We start from the raw sequence: 25,455 nt of genomic DNA, 5'->3' as shown, positions 1-25,455 counted from the left end.
GGAACCACACGGGCCCCAGGCCTCCCATTCCAATGTGGAGAATGCCGGTAGACGCCCTTGATGATCCAGTATTCAGAGATGACCTACACGAATTTATAGAGAGCTTCATTGAAAGTAACACCGGAAGCGTGGACCGAACAGGCACGTTGTGGGACGCCCTAAAAGTAGTGACAAGGGGGGAAATCATAGCCAGAGCAGGGGGCATTAGGAAACAACTTAGAGGCGAGCTGAACCACTGGGAACAGCAGATTGAACAACTGGAAAGGGCCCCGGCTACCACGGAGCAGAGAGAGATCAACCTCAAAGAACTTAGAAATAACACCACTTTAGCATGGGACAGGCTCGCCAAATTTGACTATGCCACCAAAACCGACAGAATACACACTGAGGCAGATAAACCTGGTAGAATGCTAGCTTGGCTCTGCAGGAAAGAACACCCCAGACACACAATCACGGGGCTACAGACTGAAGACGGAGGGGTAGCACAGACACAGCAAGCCATAAACAAAACCTTTAAGGACTTTTATGAACACCTTTACTCCCACAAGGATCAGGTTCCCCTAGAGCAAATCATGAACACCCTGGAAGAAATAGGGCTCCCCAAGATACCCCCGGAAAAATCGGAGGCCCTAGACGCAGACATTACACCCGAGGATATCTCTGAGGCAATCAGATCACTGGCCACCCGTAAGACTCCTGGGAGCGACGGCCTGCCCACTGAATTTTACAAGGCATATGAGTCCACCCTATCGCCCCTCCTACACGAGCTCTTTCGAGAAGCACATGAAATAGGAATTCTACCCGACACCATGAGGGAGACCCTCCTGATCCCGATCATTAAGCCTAATAAGCCCCCTGATAGATGCGACTCTTACCGTCCGATAGCAATCCTTAATTGCGACGTGAAAATCCTAACGACAGTATTAGCGAACAGATTAGCCAGAATCATAGGGGATGTAATACATGAAGATCAGTGCGGCTTCGTACCAGCCCGAAATACTACCATGAATTTGCGCAGGGTGCAACATGTTATTGACCAAACTGTAGACTGCACAGAACCGTACGCCCTGTTGTCCCTTGATGCTATCAAGGCGTTTGATTCGATCTTTTGGGAATGGCTAATAGCAGTATTGGAGGAGTTTGGCTTCGGCCCAGGGTTCATTCGGTGGATCAAGATATTATACACAGAGCCTAGAGCCAGAGTAAAAACCGGGAAACATATATCAGAGGTTTGGAACATATGCAGGGGAACCAGACAGGGTTGTCCTCTCTCCCCTATGCTCTATGTGCTGGGACTAGAGCCCATTGCAATCTACTTCCGTAAACAATTTTTCGACGCTGGAATCCGGCTGGGCAACTCGGACCACATTATCTCCCTCTATGCGGACGATGTTTTACTATTTGTCAAAGACCCATACAACAATGTGCCCACTATGATGGACGTCCTCGACAATTTTGCGAAGTTTTCAGGTATACAATTCAGCCGAGCAAAATCCTGTCTTTTCCCCCTGGCCAACCTTAAGGGATCGGTTACATCGCAGCCTCCCCTGGCGGGAATAAAATGGGAACACACCTCGTTCAAATACTTAGGGTTACACATAATGCACTCCCCAGACCAAATGCATGAACACAACACTAAGGCTGCTCTTCCCGCCTTAAGGAAATCCATGGCCTTTTGGGCGAAACTTCCCCTATCCATGATGGGCAGGGCCTCCATAATCAAAATGATCGTCCTCCCTAGATTTTTGTATGGGTTCCAAAACGTACACTCCTATATCAAAGCATCCTTCTTTCGCCTAATGGAAAAGTTGATAAGAGACTTCTTGTGGGGGAAGGGAAGACGTAAAATAGCACTTACTACCTTATCATTACCGTACACCCAGGGGGGAATCCAACTCCCAAACTTCGAAAAATACTATCTGGCAGCTCAACTTGGCTTTATCACCAAATGGCTAGCTGACGATGCCACCTCAGAAACACCACTCTTGCTACCGCTGATCTCCCCGCTGTATATGAAAGAACTTCCCTGGGCTCCCGCCCACCTGATACTTAATGCTCCAATGTTGGTCACTCTTGGCCGCAGGGTCTGGCGCAGGGCTGAATCCCTTGCCCATGCCAAATACCAATACTCCCCGAACATACCGCTGATCTCGAACCTATGCAAAACCCCAGAGGACTTACAGTATCTCAGACACTGGGAACAAAAGGGGATATACTCATGGGGGGACCTATACACAGAGGGGGAGTTCAAAGCATTCGAAACCCTTCAGGAAGAAAACGATGTTCACGCTGGCCAGTTTTTGTGGTACCAAAAATTGAGATCTACTGCAAGAACCAAATGGCCAACATGGCCAGAAGAACCAGAATCAAGCCCCCTGATCACGCTACTATATGAATTGGGCGAGCGAGGAAGACTGGTGTCTCAGATCTATGGCTGCCTAAGCGACTCCCCCAACCCACGCAGCGCCAGCCTGAAATCCAGATGGGAAGCAGATATAGGCCGAGAACTATCGGATGGCGAATGGGAAAGGGCCCTGACATTTCCTAGGACAGTGTCTAGAAATCATAGATTTAGACAAATACAACTGAACCTCTTGCACCGAACATACTTAACCCCATCCAGGCTAGCCAAACTTCACACAACTCAGAGTTCCAAATGCACATGGTGCGAAATGGACAATGCGGATCTCCTTCACACATTCTGGCACTGCGCCAGGTCACAGTCCCTGTGGTTCTTTATTCAACAAACCAGTGCGAAACTGGGGCTAACCAGATACGAATGGTCTCCGGCGGTATGCCTATTGGGCACATATCCCAGACCAGCAAAACTAAAACACCTTGCCAAATTAATGGACATCATGTGCATCCTGGCTAAGAGGACAATCGCGATGTCCTGGAAGAAACCATCGGGGCCTCAACAGAAAATCTGGCACAAGGAACTTAAACGCTGGGTGCTAGCAGAAACAAAATCCTGGGAGCAAAGTGTGGCCAGATCCGCAGAAGCCTCGAGCATGACCTTAGACGCCTGGAAGGGACTCACAGACCCCTTGTTCTACCCCTCCGACGATAAGCCCCCATGAGCCGACATGAACCCACCACAAGAAGATTCATAGACTAAATGAGAGCCCCGGAAGCGGTCCGCCTTTGGCCGCTTGTAGTCCCGACCCGAAGCCCCACCCTTCCCGGAGGATTTAACCCCCCTTTACGCCCCCATCTGACACCGGATTCTCAGGAAACAGAAACTGGAGATAGTTAGTGTTTTATTGTTTTAATGTTTCAATGTTTTAATGTTAAAGTTGCTAATGTTATTGATCCAAGATGCTATGCAAGTCATCCTCCAATGGCAGTTGAGATAACTGCCCTGTGTTTGTACTTAATAACAAATGCCAATAAACAAATTTTAAAATCAAATAGCAAGCCGCTCTGCCCCATACACTTTGCTGCCTGCGCGATCAGCCAGAGGGCCTTTTATGGGATCGGAAAAGACTCCCCAGAGATGGTAAAAGAATTCCAGAGCATCAATACTTCTATTATCTATTTATTACACATTAATAAAGAGCAATGGAAACCTACCTCAAAATGGGCGCTAAATGTATGAAGCTAGAAAAGAGCCAGAAACGGTTAGTTTTTTATGGGGTGGGCATTTCTAGAGGATAGAGCCATGGTTTCCATTTTTTTATGGAAACTGAGGTGATCAGAGGTGACCCACAGAAAGAGCAGCATTGAGTTCCAGATATTGGCCACCTGGTAGGAAAACCTCCTACGGTCAGTATGTGTCTGGCATAGGTCAGTATGTGGCTGGCATACGAGAGGTGGTTTAAGCAACATAGCAGTCGAGGAATCGATGCCATACCTGGGAACAAGCCAGGAGAGTTTATTTGCTAGAAAAAACAGGCTTTGCTCCATATGCAGCCTTGTTTGCCAGGCACAAAAACTTGAACATAATCCTTATCGTATAGGCAGCCAAAAGAGCTTATGGAGGGCAGGTAGGGCATGATCGCGCGGCCCAAGGTTACACACCATCTCTGCTGCTAGATTTTGGATACTCTGGAGTTTGGGGAGTGTCTCATCAGGCAGACCCAAACAGATGGCATTACAACAGTGAGTCCTAGAAGAAATGAGTGCATTGTCCGTAGTTTGAGCATTAAAAGAGAAATATTTCAAAACCTAGAATTTGTAAATGTGGGAAGCCACCTTTGGATATGGTCAACAGGGAAAGAGAGGAATCGATATGGATCCCAACATTTGTTTACCCCTTCAACATGGGCAGGACATTTGCCTATTGTATAAGTTGGGCAGAAAGATTGCTCCGAAAAATTAGAACAAGCTCGGTCTAGCTGCCATTCAACTTGAGATGATTTAAGCCCATCCCTCAGTCCAACGCTTCCAAAGATTTCATTCTTGAAGCTCTTACCGCTGCTGCTATTGGAATGTATGATGATGTGTGTATCGTAAGCATAGATGCATAGCTGGAGAACAGTGGTTGTGTAAGGGCTGCCAGCAGGGCTACATGGAGGTTACACAGCAGAGGTGACTCTTCTCGAGGCCACGGTGTGAGCACGATCAGTCAAATGAAAATGGAGCCAATGTATTAAAGTGTTTCGGATGCCTTGGTGGCTCAGATGGTCCAGCAGTTTCGAGTGGTCAGTGGTATCGAAGGTTATGGACAGATCCAGATGGACCAAGACCCCTCCATCTCCATCAACATCATCAATATCCTGTACGGCATCGAAAACTCTGGCCAAAGCACTCTCATTTCCCATACCAGGGAACTCCCAGCCTGTTGCTGGTGCAGGGGTTGGTTTTCTTTAGCACATGTTCGTATCTGTGAGGCCACCATCTTCCCTGACACTTTCCCCCAATAGAGAAGCTGAGAGATGGGGCGAAAATTAGACCATATGTTGCGATCATGAATCGCTTTCTTCAGGAGTGGTTTCACAGCAGCAGTTTTTAAGTGTTTAGGAAAGATACTTTGGGGGAGAGAGCGATTTTAAGCAAAAGGAAGATACTGAAGGCTCCAAGGGCGTATTAACTTTAGCTTACTAGCCGAGATTGAATGAGGAGGAAAACCTGGAGCTTTGCCAGAAGGGATCTGCTTCTTTCCAGTCCGATACATTGGGGAATGCAAAATCTGACATCCTGGTCTCACTGTGTGCGATCGGAGGCAGAGACACACCGGAGAGGGGTGCGTAATAGATGGCCATGTTTGTCTGAAGTAAGGCTATTATTGGAAACACAAGTGCTAAATACTGGCAGAAATCAAAAGGTACAGGAGGACACCAGGAGAAGACTGGGGAAAGGGGGAACATGCTCCAGCCCCTAAGCACCTGGCGCGGACCACCGACGTCGTGCTCATTCTGGAGGTTTTTCACGGTTTCCTTCACATGCATTCTGGCAGTGAATGCTGGGTAACTGGAGAAAGCTGGGAGTGTTGCTTCTTCTCATTGTTTGGTTTGCAGGGAATCAGCCTCAACACCCTCTGATATAAAGGCCTGTTCACAGTTTTCAGTGTGTTTCTGATTGGTGGAGGAGCTAGCAACAGCATGGAGCAGCGCACGCGGACAGGCTCTTCCAAGAGATATCCCACCGCCTTTTCACCCTCCAATGGTCATTCCAGTCATGTGCTTAAGTCTGTCAACCATAGAACAGAAGTCGTAATAAATACTGCCATTTCTTGTTCATACTAGGTTTCTTATAGTAACAACATCAGAGGCCCTCAAAAGAGCCAAGAACAGTGAGACAGGGTGTGGGGGGCAGTAGATCACATACCTGCTTCTACCGCCTCTTCCCAGGCTCCGGGCGCTGTGTGTTCTCCTCCTCCAGGACCATTCCGGCCCTCTTCTGAATATTAGGGAAGCCTGGTCCATAAATCAGATATTTCTCAAGTCTTTTTATATCTCCATTGTGATGTGCTGCCTCTATTGGAAGGGTTTCCACGTCATAGTAATGGAAGGCACCATAATTCAACCACAAGACTTCTCTGGCGAATCTTCCGAAAGAAATAGAATTAAAGCCAAAGTATATGTCTAATAACGTTATTAAATTGATTGGCAGTGATTAGGGTGTCAGAAAGGTCTGTTATCATTAGCTGCCACGCGACATGAGTTTCTACTCCAGTGCCCCGGCTGCAGCATCCCCCTTCTTTCTGAGACTGCCCTCCTGGTTGTGAATGTTGTGGTGGGCGTCCTTCAACTCCCACCGCATAGTGCATTGCTTCCTTCTGACATTCCCTGCCGCAATGTCAAGTGAATACTTTTCCCAGAATGCCACCTTAGGGCTCACTTTCTCTCTATAATTGTCATATAGGTACTTTAAAAGCTGGATTACGTTTCCCAAAATGCACGGTTCTCTTGGGTTTTTGTTTTCTTTGTTTTTATGTCTGTTCTCTCTCTCTCTCTCTCTCTCTCTCTCTCTCTCTCTCTCTCTTTCTCTCTCTCCTCTCTCTCTCTCTCTCTCTCTCTCTCTACCACCCCCACCCCACTGGGTTCTCTGATAGGCACCTTGTCAGTGGTTCCCAGTCTCTATCCACTGCCTGCCTCTCCCCTCCCACCCTGACCTCAAGACCTCAATTCACTGCCTCCAGGACCCAGAACTCCCCCAACAACCAGGGTTCTGTGGTACATCTCTCCACTTGATCCGAACCAAGCCAGGTCAGAGTGCTGTCTGCTCTCATAACCCTTTGGATAATCACCCCCTGCCTCTATATTGCCTCTTCCAGGTCTCAGCAGCGTTGCTCTGTGTTTTCTGTCTTCCCCGTCTCATACTTAACAGGCCTTCACCCCATTGGTGGGCAGTTCCATGACCTCTTCTATCTTGTCCTATTACCTGACCTGTATTTTGCTCCTCTTGCTTCCCCAACATTCTCTGTTATTGACTTCCAGTCATATCATCTAGGAAGAGTCGGTTCTCAAACATTAGATTGTCATCTTGGATTTCATCTTCCAACTGTAAGGGTGACTCCTCCCCTGCCTCTATTATTAAAGACTGTGCTAAGACCCTCGCACCATTCCTGACTGCGTTCATCAATGCATCATTTGCCACTGGGAAAGTCCCCTCCTGCCTCAAGGAAGCCTGGGTCCACCCCCTCTTGAAAAAACCCCTCTCTCGACCCTATTTCCCCCAATAACTACAGGCCCATCACCACCGTCCCCTTCTTTCTCAAGATACTGGACAAAGCAGCCTATCTGCAGGTGCAGAACTTCATTGAAAAACACAAGCTCCTAGGGCTATGCCAATCTGGCTTTCGACCCAGACATGAAACAGAAACCGCCTTACTTGACCTAAAGAATCAGATGGACGATGCCAGAGACCTAGGCAAACCAGCCCTACTCCTACTCCTCGACTTCTCTGCAGCATTCGACCTAGTAGACCACGATGTCCTATGTCACCACCTTTCCACCACAGCCAGATTCTCCCCTGACACTACGACCTGGATCACCTCCTTCCTACAAGACAGAACCACACAAGTGTTCTCTGACTTAGCCTCTGCCTCGCCCACTATCATGCTCTGTGGAGTTCCACAAGGCCCCTGCCTCTCGCCCACCCTCTACAACATCTTTACTCGCCCACTTTTTCTCATCCTCGACGCTATGGGCATCTCCTATACTAACTACGCAGACGATACACAGATCCTCCTCACCCTCAAGGGCAACTATGACACAGACTCCGCCATGCTTAACAACATTTACAACACTATCCAAGCCTGGATGGCAATAAACGGACTGTGCCTCAACTCTGACAAGACAGAACTCCTCCTGGTAGGCTCCCCCGACACACTAAAAAACCTGAACTCACAATTTAGCCACTTCACTATTGACTCCATCATAATTCCTGTATTAGACTCAGTTAAAACCCTTGGAGTCTATTTGGACTCCAATCAATCCATGTGCAAACAAGTTAGTGCTATCGCCTCCTCGGCAGCCTATCGTGCCAAATTAATTAATGCAGCCAGACCATTCCTCTCCAAAGAGAACTGCACTAACATAGCCAGAGCCATCACAGGCTCAAGGTTAGACTACTGCAATGTCCTCTTCCTTGGAACCTCCACCAAAAACCTGGACAGACTAGAAGTCATCCAAAACAACGCACTCCGCGCAGCTCAAGGCATCGCAAAAAGAGAGCACATTACTGCGGCCAGGAAAGCGGCACACTGGCTCCCAATAAAAGAGAGAATCTTATTCAAAACCCTGTCACTGACCCACAAGTGCATCCACCACTCTGCACCCGAATACCTCTCGCAAAGGATTCACCCCTCCTCCTACACAAGGCCAATTAGGACACCTTACGCCAACATGCTCTGTGTGCCTTTGGTAAGAAGAGTTAGAGCAGGTGGCTCCAGCTTCCCCTACCTAGCACCAGCACATTGGAATGCCCTACCTCCCACTATACGCGGTGAGGCCTCCCTCATGACCTTTCGCAAAGCCATGAAAACAGTGCTCTTCACCTGAAATACGCCACAATCTACAGCCATAATCTACCTGTTTACACATAAATGTGAGCCCACATAAATGCGACTCACCTATGCCTATATGTATATTTTATGTATCCGAATGTATTCTTGAAATTTGCTCATTGTGTAACTATTTCTCCCCATGTGCCCTCTCCCTGTAACTAAGCTCCTCTCAAGTAACAGCGCCTCAATGCCCAAGGGCTGTTGTGCGCTATACAAATGAAATAAATAAAAAATAAAAAAATCGCGATTTCTCTTTGGAGGATTTTGTCAGAGGTTGATCTTCTCTGGTCTTCTGATTTAACTAGAGTGACTGGTTGTGCTTCTGCTTATTCCCTAGTCTACATGCAATAAATGCACCCATTTGTATTGGTCTTTCTGATGGTATACCTAGGCACCTGTCAACACTCCCTGCAAACAAGGCTGCACGAGACTTACTAGAGAATTAAGTAACACAGACAACGCACCTCTTCCTCAATGTATGTCTTGCCAGCATCCTTGTGTAGGTGGTAATTCACAGATCTCTAAATCCTTAAGGGTGAGCTAGTTTTAGCTAGTCTGCCGGGACAAAGAGCATTGACTTCGGAAGACATTTCTCCATCATATCCGATAGAAAAGGGATTGACTCTGTCCTGAAGAAGTCTGGTGAACATTGTAACCTTACCCCGTGCTGTGTCTAAGGCTGTATACACTGCCCAGTCCTTAGGTAAGGATTTTCTATTGCCAGCACCTGGCCTCTAAGAGCGTTAGGACTGCTATGAGTTATTAGCCAAGAGGGAAACATGGGTCAGGCTCATGTATGATATGGCATTTCATTAGCTTAAGGTTAGAGCACTGGCCTTTTGGGCCATAGATGTGTACATCTTGGAGGCTGGAAGGTGGAAGTCCTTACTGGGGCATGATGTCTTTGGTCTTCCAATGAAGTACACTGCCTGCAGATACTCTGAAGGCAGCAATCATGGCTAGCCTGTTGCAGGTAAACAGAAGTGGTCTTCTTCCAGAGCGTTGTCATCTTCCTCTCGTTAACATAGATGATCGAATCCTCCTCTTCCTTCCAAAAGAATGAGGTTCCAACCTAGGGCAGGAGGAAGTGTGGCTAAAAGCTATCCTACCCCTCCTCCCAAGGTACTGCACCAATCCTGACCTCGTGGTTGGGTCTATGTTAAAATGACACTGACTCTCTACACCTATCCTGAGGGCACGACTCTGTGATCCTGGATCTTGGGACATCCTACTTTATCATCTTCCCTGTAAGTAAAAGGTGCCGGCTTTCTCGACATTACAGGGACCCCCCCCCCCTCGTGTTTCTCCCCCAACTCCTCCCCTGTGCCCTCTACTTACCTGCGTGTTGATGATGAGCCCTTGTGGTCACATCCCTTGCTGCTTCTATTTACACGGCTGGGCTGTCCTCACACCGCATCCTCATCCCTACCCTGAACCGTTACCTCCCGCTTCTTCTCTTTGTTCCCACAAATGTACTGGAGTCCCCTCCCTAAAAGCCCTCTTCCTATTCCCATACCTGACATTTTCCTTTTATCATAAGAGGGGTATTCCTCCCATGAAGACCACCATTTCTTCAGTGATTTTCTTTGTTTTAAGAAAACTGGGTGTTGCAAATTGGGTAGTCCACACCAAAGAAACCCATTTTCCCACACCCATCTGCCAGGCTGAGCTCAGATTCCCACCCACAACCACCAATCCCATGGCTACAGGTTACATTTCTTCAAGTTCAGCACCAAACCAAATTCCTGAAGTTATCTGCCCTGTCAATCTATGGACACCAGCCAATCCCCTGGTTGGATCAATGGTTGGTTCAATGCAATGATGGAAGAAAGGGCAACCATTTTGAAATGCTAGTACCTGACAAAACGGTGGACCGATTTCAGATTCATGACTGGCCTGAACCCGCCTGTGTGCTTCTGGTTGAGAAGCGATACAGTATTGGAACCGAGGACCCACTCTTAATGAGGATCTCCCCCCATAGCCTTTTTACTGCAGGAGTTCCTTAATTCCTGTCTGAGGAGCAGCCTTGCTGGGGACATTGTGTGGCACCAGTGTGTAGACGGTTCCTGTTTCAGGGTGAGTTTCGGCAAACCCTGAACAATGATCTGTAACACACATTTATTTTTGGCCCCCATCCTTCAAACTTGAGCAAAGTCCAGGCACAGACAGGGAACGCTTTGTGCTGTAGGCCTTAGGTGTGCGGAGCTGGCTTCCGCCTATCGGTGCCCCTCCCTGCCTACAGGCCAAATGAAGAGTGGTTGCCAGGCAACCAAGTAAACAAAAATAGCTTGAGGCAGCAGTGGCCATTTTAGTGGAAAACTCAAGGAGCAGCAGCTCCACGTGAGGCGTACTTGTTACACCTGGAAAGTTGTAATCAAGTTCTCATCAAGTGGTGGGTCTCCTGAAGTGGGATGATCAATGTAGGGGTTGGATCGAACGACGGCTGGTTGTGGGCGATATTAGCAGGCATCGAGGATTCAAAGTCTAGCTGCTCCTGCAGTAGACAGGGACTTTGGGTAGAGGGAGAGCTGCTCCTGCAGCTCCAACTGTGTTCTCAGCCAGCCGTAGCTGATGCACTGTGGCACAGACAGGGAAACTTAGCCCTCCATACCTTTCAAGTTGAATAGATGAACATGATTTTTAAAGTAAATGTAATTAAGTTAAATGTAATCCGCCGTCCCCTGTGCTCCATCTGGTGTCTTTCAGGAATGCTCAATGTATCCCAAAGAAAATGCAATTTGTATTCTCATCCAACCAAGAGCACACAGATTGCTGCTGCTCTTGCAGCCAGAGCCTTCCCGGTTTGTGCTCAGAAAAAATGACGATGGTGGACAAGACAAGTCGGATGCTCCATCTGGTGTCTTGCAGAAACGTTCCTTATCATGGTTGTTTTATCACAAATGCCCAGAAAAATATACCCTGCCACAGTAAGAAACGGCTAGACTGGCAGCACCCAAATGCCATTCTAGCCAGGAAATTACACTTAGCAGAACTGCTTTATCAGAGAAGTGCAGTTAAAAAAAGGCAAGCCAAACTAAGAAATGACTAGACTGGCTGCACCAAAATGCCTCTCTAGCCACTAATACCACATATCATGCCTGCTTAGGCTGGAGATGGATTACCATTAGGATGTATCGCACAATCCCTGCTCCCACACATGCCCTCTCCCTCCAACCCCTGCCCCAACCCCCAAAATCAGAACATCGGCCCAGAATTACCTCCACGTCCCTCTCCATTGTCCCAGTGCTGATGTATGAGGCACCTTGCCTGGTAGGCAAGTACTAGGACGAGGATGAGAGGGGCTAGGAGTAATGAAGATTACAGGTAACTAAGCGAGGCATTACCTCCATGTCCCACTACCTCATCCCAGTACTTGTGTATGAGGCAAAGTGCCTCATACACAAGTAATGGGACGATAAAGAATGGGACTACGAGTAATGTAGATTACCATAAGTGATCATGGCATTAAATACAAGCAGTGGCACAACACCATAGATATGACTAGGCATCAGTCCTCTCCCCCACCCCCTGAAATGTTGGGCTATGCTAACTCGACCTGGCTGACCTACAAAGCCTTTGCCGAACAGAACTGGACACAGATGTTAAAAAGTGCCTGTGTTTCGCCGTTAACAAAGGCCCGGCAATTACTAACATAAAGCATTTCAATGTTCGTTTTTTAGGCATTTGAAATCATGATGTGGGTTTAGTAATTGCATGCAGGGGAGTGATTGGAAGGGTAGAGAGGGGACAGGAGACCACTCATTCTCACAGCAGTCCATAAGTCGGTGCTTTCAGACTTAAAGGAGGGAGTTAACTGCTTGTGACATTGAAGCGGCCTTAGAATAATCTCTGTGAATGCTTAAAGAAGTTAGATGCCCCCACACAAATAGGTTTGTCCCTCCCCCGCCGCCTGTGAAGTTAGCGACTCTCCCAACATTTAAAGGGTTACCCCCCCGGAATGTAGGTTTTGTTGAGCCCCTGAACACAAGCACACACACCATTCACCATACACATACGCCCACACACACACACACAACAAACACACCCAGCAACCCATACATTTAAGTGTGTACCCTTTCACCATGCAGGCACATCCAGGCAGGTACCCACACATTTAAGTGTGCACCCTTTCACCATACAGGGATACCCAGGCAGCCACCCATATATTTATGTGTGCACCTTTTCACCATACACTCACACACAAACAGCCACCCATACATTTGAGCATGCACCCTTTAACCATACACTCACACAGGCATACCCAGGCTGCATCATGAACTCACTCATTAATGCACATTACATTATGTACATATATATATATATATATACACACACACACACACACTTAAATGCACGCACACACATTTAGAGAAAATACATTTTCTTTTCTTTAATCCATTGGTCCAGGGGAGGAGACCTTCAGCTCCCTGCAGCAGCCAAGAATGATTCTTCCCATCATCTGCAGAGGATCTGGAGGCCTCTGTGTCGTGGGGCGGAGGGGGAGCCCAACATTTCAAAAAGAAATGATTTTTTTTTAAGTCACTCTGACTTCATAAAGAAATTATTTCCGTTAAAAGACCAAACCGAAACAGAAATAATTTCTTTATGAAGGCAGAGTTACTTCAAACAGAAACTATTTATTTTTGAAGTCATTGGTCTCCCCCCGCCCCATGACATGGAGGTCTCCAGCCTGTAGGCTTCCATGTCATGGGGCGGGGGAGCCCTCAGACTTCATAAAGAAAGTGTATCTTTTTCTAGTCACTTTGCCTTCATAAAGACATTATTTATGTTATGCTGTAACAGAAATAATTTCTTTATGAAGGTAGAGTGACTTCAACAAGAAACAATTTATTTTTTCAGTTTTTTAATTTTTAAACATTTTTCTGTAGTCTTAGGGGCGCCCTGCCAGAACATGTGCGGTGTCCACTGCACCGCGAGGGCTGCAGGGCCTCTGTTACACCAGTGTTTATCAGTCTTGCCTCCTGACGGCTCTACTACCTGTGACGCTGTTCTTCGTTGCCACCTGCAGTCACCTACTTCTATCAACTTTTCTCTGCTGCCATGGCTTCAAGGCCTACTCTGTGATCCAACGTACCTCAGTATATTGCCCATTGTTTTAATGTTCTCTTTAATTCCTGCAACATGTTTGTAGCTATGTCACTACGCTGCTGCCTACCAGCTATGATAGCATACTGGTATATCTTGCATTGATTGCTGTCCTTTTTCCTAACAGCCCTTTACTTTCATTGCTGCTTTTTTACTGTTGTATCTTGCTCTTCCTCCTTCCTCCCCGCCTTCATTCCCCCTTTTCTTGTTGCCTTTCATGTTTAACACTTGCACATTCCAAATCGTCTCACGACCTAGTCAGAATGTTTTGTTTGTTCTTCCCTGCCCCCTTCCTGCACTTCCCCACCTCCTCCTCTTCCCCGACCTCATATTTTAGCAGGTGCGCGTTCCGAAGGTCTCAAGACCTTTTAAGAACGTTTTTATTTTTATTTTGTAGCTTGCTTCTCCATCCCTCTCCCCCCACCCCCTTGTCTTGATGCGCCTTGAAACACAATTCTTGCTGTATAGTGCCCATTACAAATGATCAATAAATACAATAGAAGGCATACGTTCCCGTCCTGATGGCAAGGTTGTGGGCAGAAAAGGATTTCTTTAGCGTTACCTCAATGATTTCGTCAGTAGCATTTTCTGAGGGTACCGATGTCTCTGCTGAAAGGTTAAAGTCCAGGGAATCCACCTTGGACACAGGTGGGGAGTCAGTCTCGAAGTCCATCTATGGCTAGCGCTTCACCAAAAAGCGCGGTAGCACTGGAAGGTCAGTGTCTGTCCATTATTTAATGAGTAGCTTGCCAATGACTTTATGGACTGGTAAATCATCAAGCTCACCAGCGAATGTCTAATCCTTTTTAGCAGGGCACAAAATGTGCACTCGCCACTAGCTATTGGCTAGTGTTATTTTACTCTTGGCGAATAAAAAGCTCTGTGCTGTGTGTATGTGTACAATTGAGGGGGCAAGTGACTTTTTATGGCTGGATAGGACTTTCCCGTTTTGTTGCAAGTCTCTGCCAGGCCTTTCCCTTGCAGGCATTTGGCCTTTTCTGGGCGGCACCCGCTGGCTCTAATTATCTGGGGAGGGGGTACAAGCACCTCCAACTCAAGATGTTTCCTTTTTTGCAGGGACTTTTGGGGTGCTTCATGTCCCATGGCAAATGCCAACCACATGTGCCATTCCAATTGAAAGTGTTTAAACAGTCCTGTTTTTTCCTCTGCATTCTGGGATTTGTAGTCAGAGGTATAAATGGGAAAAGCAGAACTACAGGTCCCAGACTGCAAAGTGAAAAAAAGGACTGGATGAGCACTTACAGATTTGAATGGATCACGTTGGCAACTATGCAACCAGTGGCATGCTGCCAGCTTTAACTGCGTCCCCTGGAAACGGGAATCACCCTGCCCCACCTGCTGCCTAAATCACATGGACCTGCTCCCTGCATCGATTTTGTCCGAAAAATGCTCAGCGGGTCCCCGGCAATTGGAATGGCTCCCAGGCAGAAAGCACCTCTGTAAACACTTGGAATCTCCGAACAGCAGTGCCCCCTGTACGCCTGGCCGTGCTGTGGTGAACAGGTCTGTCCTGCAGAACCGACCACTCATGTGATGACACCGGTGGGCCAGGGCATGCTAAACTGTACCCGAAGGTCTGACATTTAAAGCGGGGAAATACTCGGTGAATATAGGGAGAAAGATCATATTAATATACACAAGACATTTGCACAACTCATTGTGAAGAGGAAAGGGAGAATCCACTTCAGAGGGACAGACAACAAAGCAGGTCAGTCTCGGGCGAGATGGGGCTTTTATACTGAACAGAAAAAATAGTATGATAAACATGAAGGAAGGACTACAGTGGTAGCAAGGATCCTCCATGTTTAAAGGAGAAAGGTAGTTTGGAAAGTCTGTCCTGAGAGGCGCAATCCCAGCTAAGCAAGGACTGCGACAAGGAAGATGGACGAAGGGGTAATGGCCAGTGAATGGAAGGAGGAAGTTGGGACATTCTAGGAGAATAATTATGACAGAGGATAAGCAGGGAAAGGATGGCATGACAAAGACAAGGAGGGGTGGAGTGAGAGGGGTGCTAGGAGGAAATAATTCATGATTAGGGAGGGAGGAGAGTCGTGGGATGTCCAGAGAGGAATTCGGGTACAGGTGGGGGCTAAGGGATGGGACCTGAAGATATTTAGAGTGAGAGTCATTGTTAGGATAAAGTGGGAGAGTCATGAGAAAATAATGCATGGCGAGGGCAGAGAAGGTGGGTTACATCTAGGGTGAGCCAAGACGAGTGGGGAGTCCTAGATATAGCAAGGCAGAGTCCTTTTAGGAGAATGGTTAGCAAGTCTTGGACAAGAAGAGAAAGGATATGGAAGACAGCTATGGACAGGCTCGGACTGCCCAATAGGGCAATGCCCGAGCCAAAAACGCAAAATGCTAGTGTGGGCCATTTTATTTTGGTCAAAGTGGGCCACTTATTTGGCCAATGTGGGTCAGTTGGATAAGTTACTTCACTATGTGGCTAGTAGTTTTGGCCATTGTTGCTGAATAAATATTATTTAAATTGCACAATTTGCATCACATTTGATCAAAAACGCCCTCTTAGGTACTACTCAAACAGTCTGTCACAAAAGGAATGAATTGCCATTTGCAACTGTGAGCCACTTTTTAATTGGTGCCCGAGACAATGTTCTGCCCCAGTCCGACCCTGGGTATGGATGTCCCAGGAATGGAGGAGGAACACGGGTTAGCAGAGGCGGATTCAAGGTTTGGACTGAAGGAGCCAGGAGGAGAGTCATGGCTAGGACATCGGAGAACAGTCAGGAGGAAAGGCTTCATTGCTAAGTAAAGGAAACGAGTCAAGGATAGCGAGGGGAGGGAAAGAAAGATATCCAGGTTGTGACTTATAGGACCGGGATGGAGGGAGAGACAGGGAGGGCGGCAGGTTCATAGTGATGGCCAAGACAAGGCTAGAGCAGGGATGGAGTATTGCAGGTGGACTTCGGGAGAAGGAGGTAGTTACAGAAGAGGGCATCGGGGAGGCGGCTTCCAGGGTGCTTCGTATTATCAAAGGTCAGCAAACACGTCTAAAGATAGGCCAATTATAGGGCCTGAGACTAAGGTCCATGTAAAATAAGAAAAGCCTTATTCTATGATGGAACAACATTTTTCTTATCAGCTGCATATTATGTGCCTATATTTATATAGCTAAAGAGAGTAAATAAGAAAAGTGTAGTTCCAGCACAGAACAACACTTTTCTTGTTTAACATGTAGCACAGAATCAGATCCTCATTCTGAAGGGTGAGGGAGAGTGGTGTAGGAAGAGGCATGGTCCCCACTGCTTTTGTACGCCAACGGTCTGAAGCAGGTGGAGCAGCTGTGGTACACGGCTGCAAAAGCAGTGCAATTCGCTCGCTGTGAGTGCAAGAGGCGCAGAGTGGGACACAGGCAGAGTCCAATATTTTCCTATTTTTCCTAAAGTATCTGCAAACCTTTTGATGGCAACATTTTCGAAAATAAGAAAAGTGGCGCACACCATGGGGCATCAAGCTGGTGATGATGGGGAGGCAGCAAGAGGAGAGGAGGGAGAAGGGGGGGGTACGGAAAGTGAGAGGCAGAAACGGGAGGGTAGAGAGTAGAGAAAAAGGGAATGAAGGAGCCAGGAATGAAGAGGGCGTGGGAAAATGAAGAGGTGTGGGGAGAGACACAAAGAAATTGAATGTGATGGCGATTGAGGAACGAGGTAGGGGAACATTCAGAAAGGGAGAGCACATTTATAGAGTGATGAGTATCGGGCTGCTAAGGGTGAAGGTACAGAGAAAGAGAGGTGCAAAGGATGCAGGAAGAACTGCAGTGCCCTGCCACAGTGTCTCCTCCTGCACAGCCCTTCTCAAGGTGCCAGATTATTGATGCGCAATAGGTCCTGCTCGGAGCATCCTCGGACATGGCGCGCTACCCATAGGGTGGCGGTCTCTAGGGCCGAGATTTCTGGAAGGAGCTCAAGACCTTTCTTTTCAAGGAATGGCTCCCACATAACACCTAGGTCTATTCACCCTCCACTCGCCACCCTTCCTGAGACTGGGTTATCCGCTTCCCCCTGCTTCCTCCCCTGGTTGCTTGTAGAACCCTTGCTGCCAAATTGCCTGCCCTCCCTGTGCCCCGTTGTTGGCACCCCGCACCCCTGTGTCTTTGCTTCCCTCACTGTGTCCTTCCAACTATGGCTTGTAAAGCGCTTGGTTGCTTCCTGAACCTATACACCCTTGCAATAACTAATAATACAGGGCATGGACAGCCGTAGGTGACCAAATGTGGCAAATTTCTAGAGCAGCTGCGACTTTTCTAAATGTTCCGAACACAGAGAAAATAAGAAAAGTGTCTTTCCACCACATATAGAACATAGAGAAAATAAGAAAAGTGTTGTTCCGCCACATATAGAACACAGAGAAAATAAGAAAAGTGTCTTTCCACCACATATAGAACATAGAGAAAATAAGAAAAGTGTTGTTCCGCCACATATAGAACACAGAGAAAATATAAGAAAAGTGTTGTTCCGCCACATATAGAACTCAGAGAAAATAAGAAAAGTGTCGTTCCACCACTTTTTTATTAATCAGAGTGCATATGGTTGTATAACAACCTTTTACAATGAAGTTAAAACATACAATATTTCAATTAATTTCTTTATAAAACAAAACATGTACATATATCATCAATAAATCAGCATTTAACATTATAAAATATATTCATGTGCAAACAGTTTCTAAAGTGTCAATAAAAGCGCGTTCATTTTATTATAATCTATCACAGAATAAAATATTACACTTTGGTGGTTCACCACTTATTTTACACAAAGCTCACAAGCCTTGGACTCAAACGAGAGAACATTTGTTTATGTAGGAAAGAGTTATCTACTTTGAAGAAATTGTAGGACCTCCTTACGTTAACATCCTTAACATTTTAAATGCCTAGGGTTTTGCCGGGACTGTCCTGGTTTTTGCTGCTCTGTCCCCCTTTCTCAAGATTATGTTCCCATTGGAAACTGCAGTGGTCCCAGTTTTTGGTGGTAGTTCTACATAGCTTGCAAGCAGCAATGCACAATCTCACACAGAAGAAATGCTGCATTTTACAACTTAAGTTAGTGCTAGTTTGTGATAAATTAATTATAATATGTGTTTATTTGGACAGTAACACTGTTATAAAGTCTGGAGGTGGTCATTCATGCTGGCACTCACACACAAACCTGCTGTGGAGTCTTAAGTTGTTCCAGGAAGCTTTATTGTACAGATTGTACATATATACACCATCCAGTTACTCTTGTGTTATATACATGATGTGAAGCACAGGACAGGGACAATGAGGGATATTGGACCTGCATACACAGGAGAAAACCCACTGGCCATCCTAACAACCCAGCTCAGGTCCCCAACTGACACTCTTGGAACATTCACTCACAGACCCACTCAACATTCTCCTGAGTTGCATTCATGCATCAACATTCTGACTGCAAGCACTCCAGGCCAGTGACATCACATGACAAGACTACGTTACAACCAACACTTACACCCCCTTCTCCTCCAACCACTACCGAAGTGTAGTGCTTAGAGAGCCACTTTCAAGAGTTAGTCCTACTTTTATGTTAGTTGCCCTGTCCCGGTTTTCTACTGTTTAAATCTGGTCACCCTATATGTACCTCAAAGCCATATGCCCTTTAAGGTACGAGACATGTTTGTTTCGGTAGCAGGCATATCCCAGAGGCGTGGAGGTCCTTTCAGTCCAGAGTCGGCGAGCAGAGCCACCCCTCGAGCTTGCACGTATCTCATAGGTTCAGGCGTAAGGCTGTAGAGCTTCTCTTCCGCCCTTGCTGCTTCCGGTTTGGACACCAGTGCTTTGCCACAGATTACACCGATATAATAGGTTCAGTCTCGGACAGCAGAGCTAGCCCTCATTTTACATAGATTCTACAAGATAAGGGTGTGCCAGCAGGATCATTGTATAGGTTATGGGTTCCTTGTACATATAGGCTCTGTCAGCAGACCCGCCCCTCTCCACATCTCAGGAGGTGTCAGGCTCCCAGATCAAAGTATTGTTCCAGAATGAGATGGGGTTGAGAGGAAAGGCGGGATTTGGAAAGAAAGAACAGGATATGATGTAGTAAAAACGGATGACCTGGAAAAGTGAGAATTGAACAAGCAACCGCATAGCAGGAGCTGGGGTGAAAAGAGGCAAAGAGAGGGGGGAAGAGACCGATGGCGTGCTGTTTTATGTTGTGTTGTATTCCAGGTATGACGTCATAGACTCCGTTGCCTGGAAACTCTTTGACATGTCCTCCCCCTTCTTGTTTCCTCTCCAGGGTCCATATCCCCGCAGCTGAAGCCACCGGAAACCTTATTCAAGATCATATTTTGGCTGGGATACTTCAACAGCTGCCTGAACCCCATCATATACCCCTGCTTCAGCAAGGAGTTCAAGAGGGCCTTCATCCGCATCCTGAGGTGCCAGTGCCAGCGGCGGCGGAGGCCCGGAGCCCAGGCAGGCCGCCACTGGCAGCGCGCCTCCTGGGAACGCTCCCATAGGGACTCGCTGGAGGACTGCGGCAGCTGGAGGAACGGGAGCCAAAGGACACTGGGGTCCCCCGCGTCCAGTCCCAGCTACTTGAGCAGAGTCACTCAGCCCAGAGCCGACGGGGTGACTCCACAGAACCACTGGAATCATGCCAGCTCCCTACACAGCCCACACCTAGCGGGGCACAGGCAGGGGCACACGGCTAACATCTTCACCTTCCAGCTCAGCCCGGAGCACAATGGGTACAGGACCAAGGGGCAGCACTCGGATCCCATCCGAGGCATGAACTGCTAGCCAGCCGGGCACACTCAGGAACCATTGCCGCCAGCCTAGGCACGAACTGACGGGTATCAAGGTCTGGCTATCATTCTTCTGGGCTTAACTGAGTTCCACCAGAGCCCCTGCTGGCCGCAAAAGGGTATGGCAGCCTGGCCTTGCCAGTAAACTAAAGCCACTAAACTGGGCTGGGTCAACCAGGCCCACCAGGTATCTATCCAAAGGTTGCTTCCAAGAGGGTTCCACGTGCGGCGCAGGCTCGGCGACTATTCTAGTGCTGAAGGATATGTGCACATTCATTGACACCCTCCGCCAAGCACATGCAGCAGGTCATTCTGATGCTATCCCAGGAAGTGAAGGAAAGGCCAAGTGACACACCTGCTGTACTAAGTCTATAGGAAGGCCATCCCAACCTCCACCTCGCACAACGTTTGTGAACAGCTTAAGCCCAGGGATAGCCAACTTGTCAACCTCCAGATGGTCCGATCCGCATCGCCCAAAAGCCACAGCCAGCATAGTCAGTGGTCAGGGATCATGGGAGCTGCAGATAAAAACCTCTGGAGTCTAGAAAGTTGGCTACCCTTGCTCTATCCCCTCAGAGGCAAGTGTCCAAACCAGCTCCGATTCTGGAGGTGGCACGCACACTGCTCTGGGTCCAGGGCGAGGGTCTCTGCTCATCGGCCTCGTGCACTATGCACCTGGCTGGCTCCCCTTCTAGGGACAGCAGCAACTTGCACTTTGATTTAAAATCCACGAAAGGCATTCTGGGAACTGTGGATCCAGCTGGCTCTCTTTGGATACAAGGTGTGGGCTTGGTGTTGATTCTAGGGAATAATGAGGTGCGGGAGCCCTAGTCTGGATCCTGGGGAGATGCCAGGCATTACACTTCTCTGTGGGGGGTAGGGAGGATACGTTCTGCCCTAGTTACTGGAGTATCCGTGCCCATTCTTGAAGCGTGTTTGCAGCTCCTTCAGGGGGTGTCATCACCATAGAATGAAGCCTAGTGTCCTTGTGACTTGAGGGGGGTGTCATCACCATAGAATGAAGCCTAGTGTCCTTGTGACTTGAGGGGGGTGTCATCACCATAGAATGAAGCCTAGTGTCTTTGTGACTTGAGGGGGTGTCATCACCATGGAATGAAGCCTAGTGTCCCTATGACTTGAGGGTGGTGTCATCACCATAGCATGAAGCCTAGTGTCCCTGTGACTTGAGGGTGGTGTCATCACTATAGAATGAAGCCTAGTGTCCTGGAGTCTTGAGGAAGTGTCGGTACCATGGACTGAAGCCTAGAGTCCTAAAGCCTCGAGGTGGGTTTCTGCACCATGGACTGAAGCCTACTGTCCTGGAGTCTTGGGAAGGGGATGGGGATCAGCACCATGGACTTAAAACGAGTGTCTTGGAGCCTTGAGGGTGTGTCAGCACCATGGACTGAAGCTTAGTGTCCTGGAGCCGTGAGGGGGTGTCAGCACCATGGATTGAAGCCTAGTGTTGTGGAGCCTTGAGGCGTGTCAGCATCATGGACTGAAGCTTAGTGTCCTGGAGACTTGGGGGGGGGATCAGCACCCTGGACTTAAACCTAGTGTCTTGGAGCCTTGAGGATGTGTCAGCACCATGGTCTGAAGCCTAGTGTCCCGGGGCCTTAAGCGGGGTGCGGAGGGGGTCAGCGATACGGATTAAAGCCTAGTTTACTGGGTCCTTGAGGGGGGTGTTAGCATCATGGACTAAAGCCTAGTGTCCTGGGGCCTTGAGGGGGGTGTCAGCGCCATGGACTGATGCCTAGTGTCCTGAAGCCTTGAAGGGGGGGAGGGGATTGGCACTATGGATTGAAGTCTAGTGTCCTGGGGCCTTGAGGGGGTGTCAGCATCATGGACTGAAGCCTAGCGTCCTGGAGCCTTGGGTTAGGGGGGGATAATATCATGGACTAAAACCTAGTGTCCCTGGAGCCGTGAAGTGGTGTCAGCATCATGGACTAAAGCCTAGTGTCCCTGAAGCCGTGAAGTGGTGTCAGCACCATGGACTGAAAGACAGTATTTTTGTGCCTTGGGGAGGTGCCGGTCCACTTGGGAAGCCCTGGGGCCCATCCTTGCAGCCTAATGTGCAGGAACTTGCGGAGCTGTGTGTGACCCTACCTGGTGTCTGGTGTGGGAGGGCTCTCTTGAAGTGCAGGTGCACTTGCTTGCCTGTGGACTGGAGTTGTGTCAGGGCACTGGCGGTTGTCAGTGCCCTAGCAAGGTGCTGGTGCCCTGGCAATGCCTTGGAGTGGTGTTGGGTTGGTACCTTGCTCTGCAGCCTAAGGTATAGGCAGGTTGCACCGGCCTCTGGAAGTGCTGCCGGCCTGCATTGGAGCCTAACGTGCAGGTCCTCTGGGGATGTCCTGGGTTAAGAGTATGGGGGGGGGGGTGCAGTGTCCTGGGCGGGTGCACTGCTGTCAGGATAACCGTGCCCGGCCCATGGGTGTCCTGCAGTAGAATTGTGGGTATTGCAGCATTGATTGAGATCTGCTTCATAAAGAGAGTATGAACATCCGATGGGTTTGTATTGTATCTCTAATGTAAGACCCGTGTACACGGCCCAGAGTGCAGGTTTTCATTGACACGGTTGAGCCACTACATATCCTAAGGCAACAGCTCTCTCTAGTGGTGAAACCAGGAACCAGGAAAAGCTATGCGAATTGGCATTGTCTCTGTGTATCCTAAGGCAACATCGCCCTCTAGGGGTGACAACAGGCAAAGCTACTGCATCGGACAATACATGAATCTGACCTTTTATAATAATTGAAGTCACTATTGCCTGCACTGTTTTCATGAAGTCTCTTGTCCTCTGAATATCAGCACTTTAGAAACTAAAAATATTGACAAAATATTAAAGATATGTGTTTCCATTTTCTTTAAACGTGTTCGTTTTTACATGAATGTATCAAGTGTTGCTGAGGACAGTTAATATCTCACATTCAAATACAGAAGCAGCTGTGGCACACTACGTGTATTCATCTCCCGCCATAACCCTGGCATCTGTCCATTCATAACTGTAGCCAATATATACCCATAACTCATTCCCCCTTTCCCCAGAAAGTGTAGAATGAGACCTGGTAGTTTGTTGGCATAAAAAGCCGCAGAATTTATTCCACAATAACAAAAAACCACACTGCACACATTTGTGGAAAAATTGTTCGCAAGATGCGGCGACTGCTCCGTGTTCCCAGAACATGCTTCCCCCTTTCTTTCCTGAGAGTCCGTAAGTAGGCCCAACTCTCCCCACCTTGTTGTCTGAGCCTCACCTGCCCATGCAGGTGCCCCTGGGCGGGGAGAGTGCCGTTTCCTTTGGGGGAAGCTGAGCCGTAATTGTTCCTCCCCGACGCCCCCGCCGCTTAGGCTCCCAAGGGGCGCTGGGTCCAAGAAGGGTGAAGACCGTTCCTGCTTTCTCCTGGCTCCTCCGGAGTCTGTCTCCTGTGTTTGTCTGGCCAAACACAGCCACGCCACGAGTGGGTTTTCCGCCCACCGTGGCTCCCCCCTTTGCTCCTCTCCTTACATTTCCAAGATTTTTGTGCAGAAATTCCACAAAAACAAGTCCATGCCTACCGGCGATAGGTGTACCCCATCCTTCAAAAAATATTCTGGCGATTTCAAATTGATTAGGCCATGCCTGACCTGACCAAAACCCCTGCCCCTACAGAATTTCGTCATTGCACAATTAAGCTTGCGCCTAGATTTCTCCATTGCCGCGTGGTTATCTGCACCCCTCCATTCCAATCTAGGGATGATTTCCGACCAAACTACCTCTGTTTCCCCTAACTGTCCCGCAAGCTCCTGTAATGAGTACATCATCTCGCGCATGAGAGCCCCTCTCCCTAGGCTAGTTAAGTCATTACCCCCCAGGTGAATGATCAGTATTTCAGGCTTACCTCTACTGGCTAGGAGCTTGCGCACCTGGCCCTGCAGTTGTGCTCATTTCATGCCAGGCACCCCATGCCACCCGATACTGAAATTGCCTGCCGTCTGCTTTTCTTGCTCCGCTGTCCAGCACGCCCCCGCCCTAGACACAAAGGAGTGTCCTACTACCCAAACCGATATCTTCTTCTTCCGGGCTGGTGCTAAGGGAGGAAAAGAAGAAGGCATGTCACCCTTACCTTTTTTCTGGCCTAATGTATCTCTTAAAGCAACCAGATTTCCATCTGCCAATCTGCTTGATTGCAACATCCCCCATACCCATGGCTGCTGCGGATGTCGCTGCCCCGATCCGGAATGAATGCGTCCCAAAAACCCCCTCAGTTTCCCCAATTCTTTCTAGAGCCTGTTCCATCACCCTCCTGAATTGAAAGCGATTTAGCGAGGAGCCGTCTTCGTGAATAAGAAACGGCGCCTTGGTCCCTGATACAGGTCTCACCCTGAGGAACCCTGCTACCGCCGCGACTGGGCAGACTGTACTCCCCACAATGTGTTGCAGGGAGACTGAACATCCTTTCCCCTTCTGATCTGTTTTTGACCTTTTTAACCATAGCGTTACCTGTCCTTCTGAATATCGTACGTCCTGAATCTGCAGATACCCTGTTCCTCTCGCTTTTTTATTCTCTGGGATCAGTTCGCTTACCCTGAATGCCCCAAAAAATGCTAATGAAAACGCTGCCTTAAACAGTGCAACTTCAAACTCCCCATGACAGATTTCATCCAAACTGGCCACAACCTTCTGTAACTTGACATAATCAATGGGTCGCCTAGCATCTGCTTGGGGTTTTGCCTGCCTGGCCCAACCTTTCATGGCCATACAAATATAGTGTTCTTTTGTGGGGTCAGGCAACCCTTGTAATTCAGAGAAATGGGCGATGGCAGCCAAGTGGTGTGCCATCCATGACCTGGATTTTCCACCTTGCCATCCCATCCCACAAAGGCCCTTATTGGCCTATCCTGGCTGTTTACCACCAGTTCCTGCTTGATTTTTTGGTACCGTTCCCAGCAAGCCAGATACCTTCTGTTTGTGCCTGGTGACAGCGCCGTCTGAATCAGGGAACTCAGATTGCCCCAATCATGTCCCACCACTTTGGATTGAATGGCGTCATCCCTTTTTCTGCTCCCGGGCAACTCTTTCGAAATTTCTCCCACTGTAAATGAGAGAGAGC

At 48.2% G+C, this 25,455-nt stretch overlaps 1 protein-coding gene across 1 annotated transcript in view; it reads left to right on the top strand.

Annotated features, from left to right (window-relative positions):
• The window catches only part of ADRA1B (adrenoceptor alpha 1B), a 222,773-nt gene extending 199,539 nt beyond the window's left edge, over positions 1 to 23,234 (top strand). The window contains exon 2 of the mRNA XM_069653905.1: positions 19,855 to 23,234. Coding sequence (XP_069510006.1) covers positions 19,855 to 20,360 — 506 coding nt within the window. The 3' untranslated portion in view covers positions 20,361 to 23,234. The remainder of the gene's footprint in view (positions 1 to 19,854) is intronic.
• The last annotated feature ends 2,221 nt before the right edge of the window (positions 23,235 to 25,455 follow it).

Source organism: Ambystoma mexicanum, chromosome 3q, assembly GCF_040938575.1.
Source record: "Ambystoma mexicanum isolate Mex_15411 chromosome 3q, UKY_AmexF1_1, whole genome shotgun sequence".
Classification (NCBI taxonomy): Eukaryota; Metazoa; Chordata; class Amphibia; order Caudata; family Ambystomatidae; genus Ambystoma; species Ambystoma mexicanum.
Note: the sequence above shows the minus strand (reverse complement) of the source record. Positions and strands in the feature narration are given on the sequence as shown.